This window comes from Carassius carassius, chromosome 6 (genome assembly GCF_963082965.1).
Source record: "Carassius carassius chromosome 6, fCarCar2.1, whole genome shotgun sequence".
Lineage (NCBI taxonomy): Eukaryota > Metazoa > Chordata > Actinopteri > Cypriniformes > Cyprinidae > Carassius > Carassius carassius.
In genome coordinates this window covers 2,499,132-2,519,502 of record NC_081760.1, presented here as the reverse complement: position 1 = coordinate 2,519,502, position 20,371 = coordinate 2,499,132, and the positions used below count along the sequence as shown (strand labels likewise).

General features: G+C 40.6%; 1 protein-coding gene across 2 annotated transcripts in view; it reads right to left on the bottom strand.

Annotated features, from left to right (window-relative positions):
* LOC132142210 (dorsal-ventral patterning tolloid-like protein 1) overlaps positions 1-20,371 on the bottom strand; it is a 43,916-nt gene that overhangs the window by 3,922 nt on the left and 19,623 nt on the right. For both annotated transcript variants that reach the window (XM_059551890.1, XM_059551891.1), the window contains exons 7-19: positions 15,176-15,354; positions 14,471-14,576; positions 14,249-14,373; positions 12,422-12,537; positions 12,133-12,235; positions 11,901-12,017; positions 10,914-11,059; positions 10,148-10,343; positions 9,930-10,055; positions 8,672-8,832; positions 8,371-8,551; positions 2,714-2,839; positions 753-880 (exon numbers count right to left, since the gene is read on the bottom strand). In XM_059551890.1, coding sequence (XP_059407873.1) covers positions 753-880; positions 2,714-2,839; positions 8,371-8,551; positions 8,672-8,832; positions 9,930-10,055; positions 10,148-10,343; positions 10,914-11,059; positions 11,901-12,017; positions 12,133-12,235; positions 12,422-12,537; positions 14,249-14,373; positions 14,471-14,576; positions 15,176-15,354 — 1,810 coding nt within the window. The remainder of the gene's footprint in view (positions 1-752; positions 881-2,713; positions 2,840-8,370; positions 8,552-8,671; positions 8,833-9,929; positions 10,056-10,147; positions 10,344-10,913; positions 11,060-11,900; positions 12,018-12,132; positions 12,236-12,421; positions 12,538-14,248; positions 14,374-14,470; positions 14,577-15,175; positions 15,355-20,371) is intronic.

Below are 20,371 nucleotides of genomic sequence, written 5' to 3'. Positions count from 1 at the left end.
AAACTGGGCTGTGTTGGAGCATCCGCAAATCCCTGAAGCACTGCATGAGTCTGAATTACATGTTTTAAAGTTGTACCTTTAGTGCTTACAACACTATCCTTATGTAAAAAGCCAGCTGTTGCGGCTACACAGAGAAAAAGCAACTCTTCAACTCTTCAAACATTAATGCCAAAATGATATATTCATTTTAATGGACCCTAAAACAATCAATCCCCAAAACTACCTCATCCAAACAAACAATAAAATTCTCCTTTTTGTGACTTCACTTGCTTTCTGAGATATGAGGGCCATTTAGAATCACTTTAGATCTAAAAAGACGACTCAGAAGTCCAGAACACGGAGGGAGATGTTGAGGTCACCCTGCCATAACTAACTGCTAACATGTTTGTTAATATGTTACAATCCTAACTGTGAATTGAAATATGAGCTGAAGGACACAACTGCTTAAGCCTTATTAATGTGATTTATTAGATGTCCTGGCTAACTTGTATCTTGTGCGTGTTTGTGAGAACATTTTCTTTATGTGTCTATGTAATATAAGCGAAGGAGGTTTTGTTTGTTTATGTGTGACGCAAGATTATTTGCCTTTGAAGGTGAGAGAAACACAATAGGATTACATGTGTGTTTTTCTTGTCTTTGCTCGGGTCGGTGTCTTGTGTGCTTATTTTGTGAGAAATTTGTGAGTGTATGTGTTAATGTAAAGGTTGTTTAACACATGCAAACATAAAGCAGAGAATTATATAAAGACTCACAATCTTGACCCGGTGGCCCGGGGTGGCGCTGATGTCCCACGTGCACTCCTTCCTGCTGGGGTATTTGTCAGGCCAGTTCGGACTGCTAATGGTTCCACTCGTGCTGTGGATCTTGTGCTCACACTCGGCTGATAAACAAGGTATGGGATGAAGAGGGTAAAGATCATTAGAAACAGTGATGCAGCACAATAATAACATATGAGTGATACCGTTTAGATCAACTTCAATACTTGACATAATTCTTTAGCAGCACTAATGGACCCTTTTTATATTTTATATTCTGGACCCCACTGTCGCATAAACAGCGTTACCAACATCACACTACACACACACACACCAACACACATGAGCACTAAGTCTTGTTAAGCCTCTCAAAATTAGGTCAGTGTGCATTAGTGAACAACGGTATTTACAGTGTTCTGCCTCTAGTGTTCAAACTCACACTTGTACACATGCTTCCCAATCAATGATGTGACTGCTTTAAATGCTGTTGGTTGGTTTGTGTGTGTTTTAATTTTAATAGATAAAGTGACTTGAAAGGAGTTATTTGTGTGTTTATATCATCATTAATAGCATATTAGTATCACCATTAAAGGCGCAATATCCCAGGCGGCTCTTGACTTTGTTAAACTGACAGTTTTGTGTAAATACACTAGTAATGCTTGTATAATCAACTAGTAAAGCTGTAAAGCTGGTCTAGTGTTGCTACTGAGAGACTTTTAAGAGATACACATCTTACGCTCGCGTATGCACAAAGAAAAATGAAAACTGAAGCAGGATTTAAAATATGAAGCAGTGTGAAACTCCAGATGTTTAAAATCAAAGAGACAGTAAAGAGAGAGTGAGTGAGTGTGTGTGTGTGTGTGTGTGTGTGTATGCGTGGGTGCGTGTGAGTGAGTGAGTGAGTGAGTGAGTGAGTGAGTGAGTGAGTGTGTGTGTGTGTGTGTGTGTGTGTGTGTGTGTGTGTGTAGTATGCGTGGGTGCGTGTGTGTGAGTGAGTGAGTGAGTGAGTGAGTGTGTGTGTGTGTTTATTCCAGGATGCTGCCGGTTTAACTTCTTGACCCTGACTCTGGAGCTTAATGGGTAATATCTCTATCCTCCTCTCCTCAGGTCAAGCTGTTTTTCTTTTCAAAGAGAAAAACACACACTGCTTTAAACTTTCCAAAGCCCACAAAAAATGTTAAAAGGCCTGCAGGGCAGAACTGCACTAGAGTGCTTGTATGAAAGGCGAGGTTCAGTAGGAGACACTGCCATCTAAACGCTTCAACATGCGGAGATCTGAGGACAACTGTTTTATAGTTTACTAAGTTCAGTCACATCATTCATTGTATTTCTAATGCACCTATAAACATAAATCACACAACGACACTGTTTTTAAATGTTTTGAAATATTTTGTCTGTCGTAATTCTATCTGACCTCACTCGGACTCTATAAACAGGTTTGTTTTTCACTTCTGTGACTTTAAGAACTCTGTGTAAACAGTGCAACCTTTTCTTTGTCGTGCGCTGTACAGTAGGTTAGTTATCAGCTCTAGTGTAGTTTTATTTAAACAATAACTGGCCCATTCTTCATAGCAAAATTTCTTCAAAGCCTGCATTATATTGTGTCAGGTTCACAAAACAGTCCATGTTGAAGTGTTACGGTCAGATTGAATTGAGTCCTCGTTGGAAAATCTTAAAAACTTCAGATCATTCTATAGTCAAATCTTAATTGTAACTGAGATTTAAACGTCAAAATAGAGACATAAATAGAAAAACGTGGCAGAAGAACCACAAAAAAATACAATGCATAGTTGTTGTTTTTTTTGTTTTTTTTTGTGTGAGTTTTTGCTCATCCTCATCAGAATCTAGTATAAATCAACATGCTCACACACGCTACAGTAGATGTGCCACCACCAGATGACTACCCTCACTTATCCTCTTGTAGCCACTATTATTCTTTTTCAATTGCCTGTACATACCTTCTTTGCAGTCGTGTTTGTTCTCATGCAGAATAAAGCCGTTGCGGCACTGGCACACATAGCTGCCAATAGTGTTGATACACTCATGCTGGCATCCACCGTTATCTTTTGAACATTCATCCTTATCTGTAACAAAAAGAGAAGAAAGCAAAAAAAAAAAAAATTAGGAGCAGAAGACTCCTAATTTAACTCCTAACTGATTTTATATTTAAGAAGATCCTTAGTTTTAATATTTTCTCTGACTGAGACATACTTGCATGAGTTGATTTCCAAGATAAATGTAACACTTTGCACTTCAGTGTAATGATAAATTCTGACATCTGGAGTCTGATTTTGGTTTTGTTTAGTTTTTATTTCTGTAAAGTGCAATTACAGTAAGTGATCGAGGTTAAATGCCAATATCAGTTCATTAGCCAAAAGAGATGGAGGAAAATCTTGAAAAGGACAGTAAGAAAAGTCAAAAGAATCATAGGTAAAGGGACTGTCACTTTTATCTTTGATGTTTCACCACAAACACCAGCCACAAATCCATTTAACCACATGCTGAATAAACTGAAACAGAGCGACACCAAATTTAAATTTAGCCACTGCCATTTTCTCTAGCACAAATGCCTTCAATTTATGTAAATTTGTTTCATCATAGATGCATATATTAAAGATATATGCATATATTATAAACCATAATCTGATTTGCATAATTCCTGTAGTTAGATGGGCAAGAAAACAACACTCTTGCAAATGGGCACAACGACATAGCCCCTTTTAAAACAGGAAAGACAGAAGAGAATTATACTGTATGTTGTTGAGGAAGGGTTAAGTGATTAAGAAAAAGTGCTATCATATTTAGTATGTGTGTCAAATAAGTGTAAACTAAATGTCACTTAATGGTTGCATGTTCAGAAACAGCTAATGATTCCTTATGTGGCTGTTTTTGTATTTTTGCTTATCCTTACACCCCCTGTGTCCCATGGGTCAAAAGCTGTTATTTCCATGGAAGTCTCAGGTTTAGCTAATTATCACACTTCAACCACTGTTCAAAACCACCAGCATATTCATCATACAAACCCAAAGAATGAAAGATGGAGAGAGAACTAAAGAGACCAAAGACTTTGTGGGTTACCGCACGTTTTTCATAATTAATGCTGTATTCAAACCACATCTTGGATGATTTCCTACTGTTACTGTGCGCATGGTGTGCCTTTTCTGTACAAAAGATCCTTTTTTTCATGAGAAATTAATGCTTGATCATAAAATGCCACAGTGGAGGAAATCAGAGGAATAATTGCGCCACTCAAAATCATTTTAAAGGTCCAGCGTATAAAAAAAATCTTGCTTTCTTTACTGTGCATATACAAGAAATGAATCAGCTCTTTCACTGTTTCCAGTTCAGCGCTCTTATTCGGCTCAGTACACACTCACAGATTAGGAGTGTGTGGGAGAGCTCTGGGGACCTCTGTAAATCTGTCAGCACTGGTCGAGCAAAAACCCAACCTGAGTGACTTCCAGACAATGAGAGTGACGCTACTGTAACTGATTGAGAGGTGAGCTTATTCTCTCTCCCACGTAGATACAGCAGCACTCGTTCAACATACACATGCACTATATGTTCATTCGTGCATTCCATTTATACAGAACAAATATATCCAGAAGATCTAAATACAAAACAGATGAATCATAAAATAGCAGATCTTGCCTGTGCTTCAGCTTAAAATAATAAGCACAATAAGTTGTGTGACTTTTTTTGAACAAGAAATCTAGCCAATCAGAAAAACTTTTGTCTTATGCATTCGGGTTTACTGTGATGATTGACTGACATGTGTTTGAAAAGTGGGGTTTTGGAGAGAGGTTGTGTGGTCATGAATAAAATCAATCATAGCATATTTAACTAGATGTAGAATGTCATATTAATCCTAAAAAAATGTAAATAATAAATAAAATATGTATTCAAAGTTTAATGTTGCTATCCCCTTGTAACATAATGCTTGTGCTGATCGCCAGCACCCCCCGCTGGTTCCTGTCTTTCCCGGAAGTGCACCAGGAAGTGACCAGTTCATGGAAGGCACCTTTTATTGCCCAAAACAGTTCTGGTGCTTCCTCCGCCTTCACTGCCCTTGATGGTGGAGCAGCCAAGGGGCATGCTGGGATTCCCCCAGTGGAGCGTTCTGTTGCGATGCAACTCTGTCCTCAGAGCAACTCCGCATGGCGTGGTGGTCCCAAGCTTCCCTCCAAGGCCTGTAAGTTCTCCCTCCAAGGCCTGTAAGTTCTCATCCATGCTTGTGGCCAAGGCTTACAGAGCTGCGGGTCAGGCCGCTTCTGCCCTGCACACCATGGCCACCCTACAAGTCTACCAGGCCAAGCTGCTCAAAGAGCTGCATGGGGGCAGTGCTGACCCAGGGGTTTTGCATGAGGCATGCACCACTACCGACCTCGCTCTCCGGGCGACGAAGGTTACTGCATGCTCCTTGGGTCAGGTAATGTCCACTTTGGGTCAGGAGATGCGCCACCTATGGCTGAACCTGGCAGACATGAGGGAGTCTGATCAGACTCAGCTCCTCAACTCCCCGGTCCCGGTGGTTGGACTTCTCATTTCTATGGGCTGGCGTTTCCCTAGAACCTGTGTCCAGACATGTTGTGGTGTCAACAGATGCCTCTGCCACAGGCTGGGGTGCCATGTGCAACGGGCATGCTGCGTCAGGTTCCTGGACAGGACCCCGACTTCGGTGGCATGTCAATTGTCTTGAGTTGCTAGCAGTACAGCTTGCTCTGCACCGCTTCAGGGCCCTGCTGAAGAACAAGCACGTTCTGGTCTGTACGGACAACACTGCGACCGTAGCGTACATCAACCGTCAGGGCGGTCTACGCTCCCGCTGCATGTTGCAACTCGCTCGCCATCTCCTCTTGTGGAGTCAGAAGCATCTGAGGTCACTTTGTGCCATTCACATCCCGGGCAGACTCAATCATGCAGCCGACGAGCTCTCATGGCAGCAGTCTCACCCCAGGGAATGGAGACTCCACCCCCAGTTGGTTCAGCTGATTTGGGAAAGCTTCTGAGATGCTCAGGTAGACCTGTGTGCCTCTCCAGACAATTGCCTCTGCCAGTTGTTTTACTCCCTGACCGAGGGCACCCTTGGCACGGACGCTCTGGCACACAGCTGACCGCTGCGCCTGCGCAAGTATGCATTTTCCCCAGTGAACTTTCTTGCACAGACGTTGTGCAAGATCAGGGAGGACGAGGAGCAGGTCCTCATAGTTGCACCTTTTTGCCCCAGCCGGACCTGGTTCCCTGAACTTGTACTCCTCGCGACAGCCCCTCCTTGGCCAATTCCTCTGAGGAAAGACCTTCTTTCTCAGAGACAGGGCACCCTCTGGCACCCGCATCCCGATCTTTGGAACCTACATGTGTGGGTTCTGGACGGGTCATGGAAGGTTTAGGTACCTTACCACCTCAGGTGGTAGCAACCATCACTTCAGCTAGAGCTGTGTCCACCAGACACACCTATGCTTTGAAGTGGAACCTCTTCGTCACTTGGTTTTCTTCACGTCGTGAGGACCCCTGGAGATGCCCAATCGGGTCAGTGCTTTCCTTTCTTCAGGAGGGATTGGAACGAAGGCTGTCTCCTTCCACCCTGAAGGTCTATGTGGCCACCATTTCGGCTCACCATGACCCTGTTCATGGTAAGTCTCTTGGGAAGCATGATCTGATCATCAGGTTCCTGAGAGGGGTCAGGAGGCTCAATCTGCCTCACCCTCAGCAAGTTCCCTCTTGGGACCTTGCAGTGGTTCTATCTGCACTGCAGAAGGCTCCCTTCGAACCCTTGCTCTCAGTAGAGCTAAGGTTTCTATCATTGAAAACTGTGCTAACGGCTTTGGCTTCGTTGAAGAGGGTCGGGGACCTGCAGGCATTTTCAGTTGACGAAGAATGCCTGGAATTCGGGCCGGCCAACTATCACGTTATCTTGAGAGCCCGGCCTGGGTACGTGCCCAAAGTTCCCACCATTCCTTTTAGAGATCAGGTGGTGAATGTGCAAGCGCTGCCCCCGAAGGAGGAAGACCCTGCCCTGGCGCTGCTCTGTCCAGTACGTGCACTCCAGACGTGCGCTCCAGACCAGCTCTTTGTTTGTTACGGAGGCCAGCAGAAGGGAAAGGCTGTCTCCAAGCAGAGGTTATCCCACTGGATAGTGGATGCTATTGTCCTGGCTTATCAGGCTCAAGACTTGCCATGCCCCCTAGGGGTGAGAGCTCACTCAACTAGGAGTTTAGCCTCCTCCTGGGCGCTGGCGCATGGCGCCTCGCTAAGAGACATCTGTAGAGTTGCGGGCTGGGTGACACCTAACACATTTGCGAGATCTTATAATCTCTTTGTAAAGCCTGTGTCCTCCCGGGTACTCGCCCCTTCGGGCCAGTAAGGACCTGGTCGGTGTCAATCCGCTTGCTGCGCCGTTCCACTCCACGGACTGGATGCATGCACTATTCCCCTTAGGTGAGTTCCTCAGTCCAGAACCCTGGGTTTCTCCAGAGCTGTTGATGTCCAGCACTTGCATGCATGCCCTATCGGTCAGCCCTGTGTGGGACTAGGTGCCTCCATGTGTTGTGATTCTTCTTTTTTGGGCAATCCCACGTGTGTATTCCACAGTAAATCTCTTCGTAGCATGTGTCTTTCCCTTGGCAAGCACCTTGCCAGCTCTGTCGATGAAACTTAGCTAGTACCTCAGAGTTCATGTGTATCACCACCTCTCGGTTGGTACCTGCCTTTGTAAGTCCTACTACGAGTAGGTGGCCTGCTAGCATACGTCCAGCTGGAATATGCTACCCAGTGTATTCTGTGTCAGCTATAGGCCCTCACTCGTGCTGGCCTCACGACAGGGTGCTTATCGCTCACACGAGTCACTGGAAGACAGCCATGTGGCGTTTTGTAAGGGACCCCATTCGTCAGTCTCTTTCTGATGTAACGTAGAACGTGACCGACTGAAAGGGAAGGTCTAGGTTACGTATGTAACCCTCGTTCCCTAAAGGAGGGAACTGAGACGTTACGTCCCTTTGCCACATCGCTGTTCCGCTGAACGGCTGGGTCACTGGACTCGGCTCCTCAACAAAGATTTGAGTGTGAGTTGCACAGCGGGGCGGAGCTCGCGATGCAAATTCTGCAGACCAAGGTACTCCATGGCTCGTTTTGTTACCACTCGAAGGTTATTGGGCTCTCGGGCGAGATCCCATTTGTCAGTCTCTTTATGACGTGACGTCTCCGTTCCCTCCTTCAGAGAAAGAGGGTTACATACGTAACCTAGATGTTCTCCTTCTCTTATAAGAGTCTACAGTGTTATGAGATTATAATACTCTTCTGAATCTTCTAAATATATTACCCATATTTCTTTTATTATTAATTTAATAAAATAATATTAATTATGCTAAAGTCTAGATTCCACTATTTGGATTAAAGTTCCAACAAGAAACATTTCTAACCAAACCCCAAATAATTTCTCATGATATAGTTGTTTGAGAGAGAGAGGGGCCTTTTACCTCAGAAAATGTTTGGAAAGCTTTTGAACTTTACATTATGATATACATATACACAAGCGAGCGTGGGTGGAGGTGTCAAAACATAGCTAAAGACTTCCAAATTTCCACTTAAATGAAAAGCACTGGCACGGTGGTCTTACCGGAGAAGAAATGAGCTTTGAAGCCTTTCTTGGAGACTGTGTTGTCGGATTTGAACTCAATTCGCATGTTGTTGTACTGGGAGGTGATGACCTCAGGGAGTTCCGCACCGCAGTATTTCCCATGAAGCTTAGAGTCAGATGACAAGCCGCTTCGCACCTCAACATGGTCATACTTGCAAACCTGTGCAGATTAAATATACAAATAATACACTGATAAACAGCCATCCTTCTGTCTGTTTGTCTATCTACCTATGATAGCACACTCTCCCACACTGGCACATACACAGTTAGAGAGTCTCACCTCATTTCCCTCTAGTTCGAAGGTTTCAAACTGCATGGATATGCGGTACTGAGTGGGAGCCACCACTTGCCACACACAGTTCTTATTGGGAGGGTATTCCTTAGGCCAGCCTGGGGTAGTGATTGTGCCATTCAACTTGGTCAGCAAGCCACCACATGCAGCTGAAAGAGAAAAAGAGTGAGCACCAGTGTTATTTTAGTATCACTAATCATGATATTGTAGTTTTTATTCTTTATCTTTTAAATTCATTTGTATTTTTATTTTCGGTTTTCATTTTCATTTAAGTTAACAATTTGGTAAACTTGGGTTTTTATTTTTTTTGTCATTTTGTTTATTTGGGCCGGCTGGCTCCACTGAATTACAACCTGAGAGTATAATAAAAAATAGATGTTTATATTTTCTATTGAGTGTTCAAAATACAGAACTGTGACAATTGGGGGTATCGTTTCCAACATGCACTGTACGTGGTAGACCAATCACAACAGACAGGGCCATATGACCAATCAGAGCGGAGTAAGCTCACAGAAAGGAGGGCTGAATCTTTGAACTGCTTCGAACGAATCGCTTGAGAATTGCTGGAAAATGATGTGATATTAAATGCATATTCTGAGAAAACAAAAGTGTTTTGTGAGCTTGCATGCATGTAAACTTATTGTAAGAGACTCCCAAAACAATATCAGGAACCTTAAAAATGAAATAATAGGGGCACTTTAATCATTTTAAATTCAGTTTTATTTTGAGTTATTTTATTACATAAAGGTAAACTGAATGGCAGCTAGCTAAAATAAGTTTAAGGTTTTATGTTTATTTCAATTAAAACTATCAGGCAATAATTAATTAAAAATGTTTTTTTATGGTTTTCATTTTAGTTAACTGTAATAACCTTTGTGAGAACGAAGCTTTGAAAACATTACAGTGAAATGTTCTGTCTTCAGTTCTCTGGAATTATACTGATAATTAAACATTCAATTAAATAAAAACTATAGCACAGGTCTGCTGGTTTTTGTGTTATTTTAGCATAACCACTACACATTGTACTTTAATAATGACAGAAATCATGTGGTTCCTGAGCAGAGTGAGTGTGGCCTAAGTGCTGTTTGTTCTTGTTGTTTTCCTGTTGATTGCAGATGTTTTCCTGAACCATTCAGTTTGGCTTGAGCATCTGCTGAGCATGTTTGAGTCAGGCAGACGGATGCACCTGTGTGCAGCTCGATCACACACACACACACACACACACACACACACACACATCTCTTACCTTCACAGCTCTTCTTGTCAGGGGCCAGTTCGTATCCAGGATCACAGGCACATTTGAAGCTTCCTAATGTGTTAACACATCTCTGTTCACAGCCCCCATTATCTGGCTTCAGACACTCGTCTTCCTCTGTTTTAATGACACAGACACAGAGTAACATCAGTTGAATGGACAAGGGCCAACTAATCAGCATCTGATTGTTTTTATTTCTGTGTGTGTACCTTTGAAGAAGTTTGCAGCAAAACCTGCTTTATTAACCGTCCCATCAGAGATGAATTTCATCCAGAGAGTGTTGGAGGTGGAACGGATATCTTCAGGTTTATTATAGCCACAGAATCGGCCGATAATAGGGCTGTTCTCTGACAATCCATCTCTAACTTCTAGATAGTCATATGCACAGCTGTCATGCCTCTCGATCTGCACAAACACAGGCACAATAAAGTATGTAGTAATGGCATTAGCATGTCTACGGCACCTTAGGTGTCAGCGCCTAGGAAACAATCCAATAAAAACAGGATCTCAGGCTTCTCTGTGTATATTATATGCCCACTGGTACACGACCTGGTCTTTATAGACTCTATGCATGCAAAAGAAAGTGTGAATGTGTGCATGCAAGGGCAGAGAGTGTTTTCATTCCCTCTGAACAATTCGACACCTTTGACCTACTGACACACACAATGGTCTGAATATATACTTACGGTATGTCTTGTAAAAACATTCTGACATTTTAAAACATGTCTGTCTTTTGGCCTCACACACCTGTAGTCTAATAGGAAATTCAGCTTGACAAAGATGTGTCTATTTGTACGTGGATTTCATAAAGTCTAACTTTAAACAGCACACATGATGTAAATAGCAAAAACTATCCTCTTTTTCGCTCTCCTTCTCAGAATGATAACACAAGGGAAAAGGAGAAGAACAAGAGAGGAACTTGATTGGAAATGCAAAAATTGAACACAGCCGAAAGAGAGGAGACAACAACCTCACCTCAAAGACCTGAAAGCTCAAGCCCACGCTGTAGCCCTCGGACACTGTGATCCTCCACACACATTCCTTAGATGGACGGTAGTCATCTGGATAGTTTGGAGACTGAATCTGTCCAGAGTCCTTACTGATGTCCCCTCCACATATTGCTACCGAAGAGAAAGTTAGACTTTTACTTTGTCGTCAAAAATATATGTGAACCTGGACCACAAAACCAGTCATAAGTGTATATTTTTCGAAAATGAGATTTATACTTCATCCGAAAGCTAAATAAATAATCTTCCATTGATGTATGGTTTGTTAAAATCGGACAATATTCGGCCGAGATACAACTATTTGAAAAACTGGAATCTGAGGGTGCAACAAAATCTAAATACTGAGAAAATTGCCTTTAAAGTTGTCTAAATGAATTCTTAGCAATGCATATTACTAAACAAAAATTTAGATTTACAGTAGAAAATCTACAAAATATTTTCATGGAACTTGATCTTAACGTTGGCATAAAAGAAAAATCAATCATTTTGACCCATACAATGTACTGTATTTTTGCCTATTGCTACAAACATACCCCAGTGACTTTTAAAACTGATTTTGTGCTCCAGGGTCACATATTGTATGTGATTTTCAATGTGTATCTAAACAGTATACTATTTATTAAAAAATTATTATTTGTTTAAACCATATTGAACTACTTAACGCTGGTTTCTACCCATCATAAATCAGAAAAGGCAAAAAGGAAGATTTTGATTCCGTAAAAAGACCAGGTGTTATGGGTACAAACTTTATCTATGCTTGCCTACACTTGTATTCTGAGTGTGATTCGTTGGCCAAAAAAAAAAAAAAATTATATATATATATATATATATATATATATATATATATATATATATATATTTTTTTTTTTTTTTTTACATCACAATAATTTAATGTTATCAAAAAAAAAAGTTAAAATCTAAAATTGTGACAACCATAACACGCGCACACACACACCTTCATAGACTGCTGCGAATCCCTTTCCAACCCAATTGCTGCTACTGCGGAACTCAATCCACATCCGGCTGTCTGTAGAGACCAACGCTTCTGGAATTTTATCACCACAGAAACGACCTGCACACACACAATAAATAACAGTGCCTCATTAAGCAAGCATTGCATTGTTTATACATATTATTTCTTAATATACTCCAATATATTCCTGGTGAATCCACCAGCATGCATGTACCCAGCAGTGGTGCTTTCCTCCAGTATCCGTCACGAACCTCAATGTAGTCATACCAGCACAGGCTGCTCTTGTAGAGGTCCATAGTGGTGAAGTTTAACACTATCTGAAATGGACAGCAGACATGCAACTGTCATATACGTCAAACTTCATGCATTAGACCAGAGTGTCTTTACCTCGTAATGAAGACAATTACAGGAAGAAATGGATCGAAAATTGCAGATAAATGCGGAACAATTCAGTGCAATGAACCTCTGTAAAGTTACACACTTAACACACAGAAGTGTCTTACCTTCTCCCCAGGTGTGACGGAGATCCTCCATACACAGTGTGTATATGATGGATATCCATTAGGATATCCCGGAGATGAGAAATTACCAACAGACTCCTGTAGTGTTTCGCCACATGCTGAGAAGAGATCAACACAATAATATGATTAATGAGTGTGTGCTAAAAATTCCATTTATTGTAAAAAAAAAAACTTAAATGTGTTACTTTAATTAGATGTTAATTTAGTGACCTACACTGGACGTGCTGTATGTACAACACAATAGAAAGATGTTCATGATTACAAATTTTTGTATCGTAGCACCGTATCTTCAGCAGCGGCGGAGGACCACTGTTAAATAGGAGTGCAGGAAACAGATACACACACACACACACACAGTGAAGTAACAAAGACCTATTCTAATGAGATCTCGGGAGCCAAACCATACAGGCTAGGGGAGCAGATTCTCTGTTCAAGAGAAGCCAAATCATCTGCTAACATTTGCCAAAAGTTCCTCCCAATTAGTGATGTAGTGGTTGGCCAAACATTTGCCTGAGAGGTCTCTGTTTTTCATCACAGCTCATTGGACATTGATTACGTACGGAGGTGCTTTTGGGTGTCAGTTTCAAGGAAATATAAAGACGTAGTCACAAGTCAATCCAGTGCGCAGTCACACGGTAGATAAGCTGTTATCTTTGGCTTGGGTGGAGACAGTCACCCCTACTTCAGTCTAAACTTTGACTCATAACCTGCACGGAACAGCAGCAGAGACAGAAACTTTCAACAAAAGTTTCCAAAACTTACAAATAAAATTACATAATTTACTTTATTATTATTATTTACATCATTTATCATGTCACCCATGCCAATTTCTTTTTCTACCAAATACAAAAAAAGGCAAACGTTAAGCAGAATGTCCAAGCTGCTCTTTTCCATACAAAGAAAGAAAGTAGTGATTTATACAGTCAAGAACCAAAAAACACATACTTCAGTTGGGCTGCTTTTATAAAACTTTTAGTATGCTTTTTTTGTATAATTTTCTCTCCACCGACATTGAAGGGAAAACTTTGAAGGGAACAGTTCAGTCATTCTATTTAACTTTTCATGTTGTGTTCCATTACAAAAAGAGTCTGGAATGGCTAGGTAAACTACTATTTTTTGGCAAATTGTCAAATAAAAGTGGCCATTCAGTTTACAAATTTTGTCACAGAGAGTGAATATGGCGGAAGAGAGAGAGCTTTCTTTGAATGTGAAGTAGGCCATGCGTCACGCATTTACACACACACACACACACAACCTCACTAGTAGTGCATGAACTCAAAACAATACAGCAGTAAAATAACACACTCGTATGGACACACACACACGCACGCAGTAGAGCGAGAGGGTCTTATCATTCTCTTTGTCCCTCAAATGTCAGGGTGGCCCTCTTTTCTTTCCTGAGAGAACATCACATCCATCCACCCATCCACAACCCACTTGTCCTATATAGGTTTGCAATTTAGTGTCTCCAATTCACGTACATGCCTTTGGATTGTGGAAGAAACTGGAGCATCGAGGGGAACCCATGACAACAAAGAAAACCCACGCAAACTACACACAAGAAGGCAGTCTGTCTCAGCTGGGACCTTCTTGCTGTAAGGCGTCAGTATTACCCACTGAGCCACTGCAAGAAGTACATCATAAAACTGACAAAAACAAATTATCTCATGCAAGCTAACACATCATATTAGCTAGTCAATTATCTCCACATACAGTGAAGTCATCTTCCTGCAGTTAACACCCTTGGTCTTTCTTCAATTACATTTCCACACTCTCTCTCTCATACACACTCACACACTGTAGGCCTACCTGGGCATCTGTATAGTTTCTTGGCTTGGGATATATCTCCTTTGCTGAGTCTAGTTCTCTGACCGATAGCAGGCCTGACACCATTCTCATCGCGAGAGGGAAGAATCGTGTCCAAAAACATTCCTCTACGGAAGAGAAAGACAAAAATTAGAACATTTGTATAGAAAGTTCTAAATTAAATAAAACAGGTGTGAAATTCCTTGTGTGTGACAGAAGTCTTACCTGGAAAAGGTGTTTCTGGCATAATGCATGATGCTGTCAAAATCATACGGCTCACCAAGAGAGTTGACATCCCCTGGTTCCATCTTAATGAAGTTATACTCCTGACCTGAGTGTGCACACATACACTCATATTAAAACCGTTAGGCTACATTCACAAAGCAAGTATTTAGAATTGATTGACAGGTATGATTCTCGAATTTTTCTGCTCATACAACAGCAGCTCAAATCTGTCTGTATGAACAAATAACTGAAGTCAAATATTTTCTATTCTTGTAACAGCCATGAATAATACCTGTAAAAATGACTCAATTAAATAGCAAAGGCGGTGATTTCAATATCACAGAAAATTCTTGACACGACTGAATACAATGTTAGTTAAACACTGTTAAACTCATTCATCAAATCTTATTTTAAAGGAAGTGTTTCTGCCTGCTTTTGAGAAAAATTATGTTAATTTTACTTTCAATGGATGGGTAAAAATGATGAGAAAACATTACAAATATCTCTAACTTCATGATTTTGTTCTTTTGAGTCATTAAAATTTAGAGAAGTCATTTTGCTTATAAAATGTGGTTATCAATGTTTAACTGTTTGTTCAAATGTTGTGTTCGTGAACCAAGAGTGAATCCATATTCCACAACTCATATTGAACTAGCAGTTTCCCGGTAGGATACAAAGACTTGAGTCATGGGTCTGATACAGTACCTGGTTGGATGTTGTCTCGAATGATGGTAACATGATCGTCACGGTCAGGTCGTGTGTGTTCGTGCCAAAAGCCAATTACGTGTCCAAGTTCGTGAACAACGATGCCAAACTTGTCACAGTTCTTTCCAATGGATATCGCCTGGGGACCATTGCCACGACGGCCGACGTAAGAGCAACACCTTGAGAACCAAAAATAAAAAGTTAAAAGTCTGAAAATCTCAATTAAATGTCAGCATCTTATTGGCTCACCCCACTTTTGAATAACTCAGATTCTGGTTATGTCACAAGAGCGTCATATAGTGCTACGAGGATTGTAATGAGGGGGTGATGGGAGGTGAGCTGGGCTAATTCTTAGTTGTTTGGGGTAGTGCAGTGTAGTGTGGGGTGAACAGAGGATAGTGTGAAATGATGAGAGCTGATTAATGGTGATTAGGGTGAGTTGGGGTTAGCTTTCAGATTCCTTCCGTGTTGTTTCCTTAACAACAAATAAGCGCACATTGTTCACCTCGGAATGTGTGCCAATGCAATGAATCGCAAGAGAGGAAAGAGAAAGAAACAGGTGGCTCCCAAAATAAGTGCCAAAAGAGAGTCTAAAGCAGTGGTTTTGCTTCAGATCCCAGATTTTAAGTTGAGCATCTACTGTACCAAAACTGTAAAAAAAAAAATCCCTCCAGAACAGACCTGCGACCCATTTGTAGGTTGAATTACAATATATTGATATATGATTATTATGTTGACAAAGCACTATTCAAGTTGTACTGTATTGTGCGCGTGTGTGTGTGTGTGTGTGTGTGTGTGTGTGCATTGAATTAAGCAGGTTAGAATATCTGGCACATTAAGGTGAATTGTTTCCCTTGCTGGTGTTTGTATAAACCTGCAAATCTGATTATTATTAACAGAAATATTGCCAGCAGCATCACAACCCTGCTGACTTTGTTGAAGTTTGTGTTCTGCTCAACTGTTTTCATATACTGACCAGCTGATGTGCTGTTCATTTTGATTCTTTCAGTTGTTTTTCTGAATAACAGTTGCAAATTGGCATTTATGCCGTATGGAAAGAGCCGTCTAATCAGAAATTATTTCTTATTAAGATGCATTTTTGTGATTCCTATTACAAGTGGTCAGCATTAAAGGGAAAAGAGATCCTTGGTGAAATCTGAACATAATCTTAATACAAGGTGGAAACAGAGACAAAGACAGGTCAAAGCTGTGGAGTCAGAGTTCAAGGAATCTTAATAGTCTACCATTAAGCATGCCTCAGACACTCAAACACACCTACAAACACCTCATTTCATAGCCATTGATAGTGTGGAGTAGACACACACACACACACACACACACAGAGAGAGAGAGAGAGAGAGAGAGAGAGAGAGAGACTTTTACCTTGACCTTTATTATAACAATTTAATCATAAATTATTCACTTCATCCAACATGTTTTTTTTTTTTTTTTCTTTTTTTTTTTTTTACATGTATATTTAAAAAGTCAACACCAATTCATTTCTCTCACATAAAGTACACAATACATCATTAACACACCAGATTTCTACAAACTTTGGTAAACAGTCCACCAACTTATAGTAAGCAAACTCTACTTTTAGTCTAGCTGCCACAAGACCCAAAAACATAGGAACCACACTTATTGCATCCTGCCCTAGAAGTTTGTTTTTCCTTGATTTCCAGATTACTAATTTTGCAGTGCCTGATAAAAAATTAATTAAAACCAAAGTTCTTTTCCTTTGAACAGAATACCTAGGACCATAAACAAACAATTTGAAGGAAAAGCCCTCACCCAAAGATAAAAACCAATTGCTTAAAAGGGAAAAAAGATCCCCTAAACGTGAGCACTGCACAAATAAATGGAACACTGATTCTGCCTCTAAACAAAAAGGACAACTCACCCCAACGCTAGGATTAAGATGTGCCACATGTCTGTTCGTAGCTATTGCTCCATGTACAATTCTCCACTGGAGATCACCTGTCCGCTTATTAACGGGACATTTGTACAGAGCACGCCAGCAGCCTTTAGGGGAAGAGTCAAGTCCAAGAAAATCCAACCATTTTGTAGAAGGAACACCAGTCAACAGTCTGACATTTGACACTTTCAAACAAGTCAAGTACAAGGCCTTCTTCCCAGTTAACTCGAAACAATCCAAAACGGGGGTTTTAAATGTCAACAAAAAGTTATCATCCTCTTCCCAATTCTCCACGGCAGCACTAACTGTGAGTGAAGGAAATACATAGTCATGCCCTTCTGTCCACTCTTGGATCATCGTTGTGCTCTCCAGAAAGTCTCTATACTCCTCTCCTAATGCCCCACGTACTTCTGCAACAAACTGCTGTATCACTCTTGCGGATTTCACTTCAGTCCTTTGGCTTATAGCTTCCGCACTGCTACTCAATATATGGCCCAACTTCACATATCCAGCAACCAGCAACCGTGAGCGTAAGCATGTAGATGATAAAAGTCTTGAAGACAGGAGAGGGTTAAAAAACAAAGGTTCTTCCAGCAGCCAGAGCCCGACTGACAAATCAGGTGATCTTGACACATTAAATACTTTCCAAGCTTCAAGCATAGATTTATAATACGGGGTGAGGTCTACCAACTCAGACTCTTGTAAATCCATGAGAAATAAGTGTTTGTCGAGTCCCATTCCGCCTACCCTCCGCAAAAGGGCTATTGCAATGTCCATCCAAGCAAAATTGCTGTTGTATAGCAGTCTTTGAACAGTTCGTAAACGAAAAGTCATTAATCTTGCCTTGAGGTCCACCAAACCCTGTCCCCCTTCTTGTACAGGAAGATACAGTACAGCAGATCGGACCCAATGGTATCCAGACCAGAAAAAGTTCACCAAGTGCCTCTGGATCACTTGAACTAGACCTGCTGGTGGTTGCAGCACATTGAATTTATGCCACAGAGTGGATGCCACCAAGTTATTGGCCACCAAAACTCTTCCCCTGTAGGACAACTGGGGTAGCAACCATTTCCATCTAGACAATCGTGTACACACTTTTTCCTCTACTCCCTCCCAATTTAATTTTTGATACTCATTAGAACCAAAAAAAATACCTAATATCTTAAAACCCTCTAATTTCCATTTGAGGTCTCTAGGCAATTGTGGGAGATTCTCTGCAATACCTTGACCTACCCAGAGAGCTTCACTTTTATCCCAATTCACCTTAGCTGTTGAAGCCTTCTCATAAACCTGAAGTACATCAGACAACACCTTGACATCTTGTGTGTTTTTAACAAATACAGTAATATCATCGGCATAAGCACTTAAAACTGTTCTTGAAGTCTTAAAAATAACAGGTATATGCAAGCCAGACATTTTTTCTCGTAATTTGCAAAGAAAAGGTTCAATTGCTATACTATATAGCTGTCCTGATAAAGGACACCCCTGTCTTATACCCCTTGTAACAGAAATGGGACGGCTCAATCCACCTCCCACCTTGACAATACAAGAAGCCCCTGCATACAACAATTTCACCCATTTTAAAAAACCTTCCCCAAAACCAAAAACATTCAAAACATTGAAAAGATAGTTGTGGTCAACACGATCGAACGCTTTTTCTTGGTCCAGGGAGATTAAACCAATTTCTGTTTTAGAAAGTCTGCAAATGTCCAAAACATCCCGTATCAAAAACAAATTGTCCGATATTGTCCTTTCTGGAACACAATATGTTTGGTCACTGTGTACAATTAAATGAAGGTACTTTTTAAGCCTATTTGCAAGGCATTTGGATAAAATTTTGTATTCAGTAGTCAATAAGGCGACTGGTCTCCAATTCTTCAAAAGAGACAAATCCCCCTTTTTAGGCAACAATGATAAAACAGCCCGTTGACAGGACACAGGCAACATATCATCCTTGTTACATACACAAAAAACTTCAAAAAGATCCTGTCCAATGCAATTCCAAAAATGTTTATAGAATTCAGGTTGTAAACCGTCAATGCCTGGAGATTTTCCTGAATTAAGTTGGCCCAAGGCAGCAGTTATTTCTTGATAGGATATATCTATATCCAAAGCAGTCTTTGAGTCAGAGTCTACTTGAGGTAAATCTTGAAACAGTTTTGCAGAACAGTTTACATCACAATGCCCAGCAGTGTAAAGATTTGAATAGAAATCCACTGCATGACGACGCATGTCTCTTTTATCATACGTCATCCTTCCATCAGGAAGACGTAAACAGGCCATCTGTTTGTGCTTTGCCACTTTACGCTCCAAATTAAAAAAATATGCACTTGGAGCATCCATGTCTGCAACAGAAATAAAACGAGACCTTACCAAGGCCCCTTTTACTCTCTCGTTTAAATAAGATCCCAACTCCATTTTTTTCCTCTGTAACTTACTACTTAAACTAGGATCATATCTATTAATTAATTCTGTTTCTATTGATGATATCTCATTTTCAACAGACTCAATCGTTTCTCTTAACATATTAGTAGAATTGGCAGTATATTGCAGACAAAACATTTTTATATTCACTTTTCCTATGTCCCACCACTGTCTTAGATTTTCATAACTACTTTTCTTCATTTTCCACTGTTGCCAAAATGTTTCAAAATACCTACAAAATTCTTTATCTTGAAGCAATCTAATATTAAAATGCCAAAAAGAAGACTTATTTGAGCTCTGAGATTTACTTATTACAATTGAAACCAAAGTATGGTCTGTAAAACCCATTGGTGTAATAGAACAATCAATAATTTGACTGCTCAATTGTTTGGATACATAAATCCTATCCAAACGAGCAGCAGTAACTCTATTATTATTCACCTTGATCCATGTATATTGCCTCACATCAGGGTTTTTAACCCTCCATATATCCAAAAGATCAGCTGCCCTTATTAACCTTGATAAACAAGATGAAGACTGAATGTGTGGTTCTTCAGTATTTCGATCAACAGAAAAATTCTCTGTACAATTCCAGTCTCCTCCTACTATGACATTGCCATCATTAAAGCATTTTTTAAGAGCATTACTTAACACACCAAAAAATATTAATCTTTCAAACCCTACATTGGGTACATAAACATTGATGAAATAATAAATATCCCCATCAATCTCAGCTTTAACAACAAGTAGACGGCCATTCATTGGTTCTTCTGTACTCAAAACAGTCACTCTTAAATCAGGTGAAAAGAAAATTGCCACTCCTGCACTCAAATTTGTTTTATGGCTTAATTTGTACT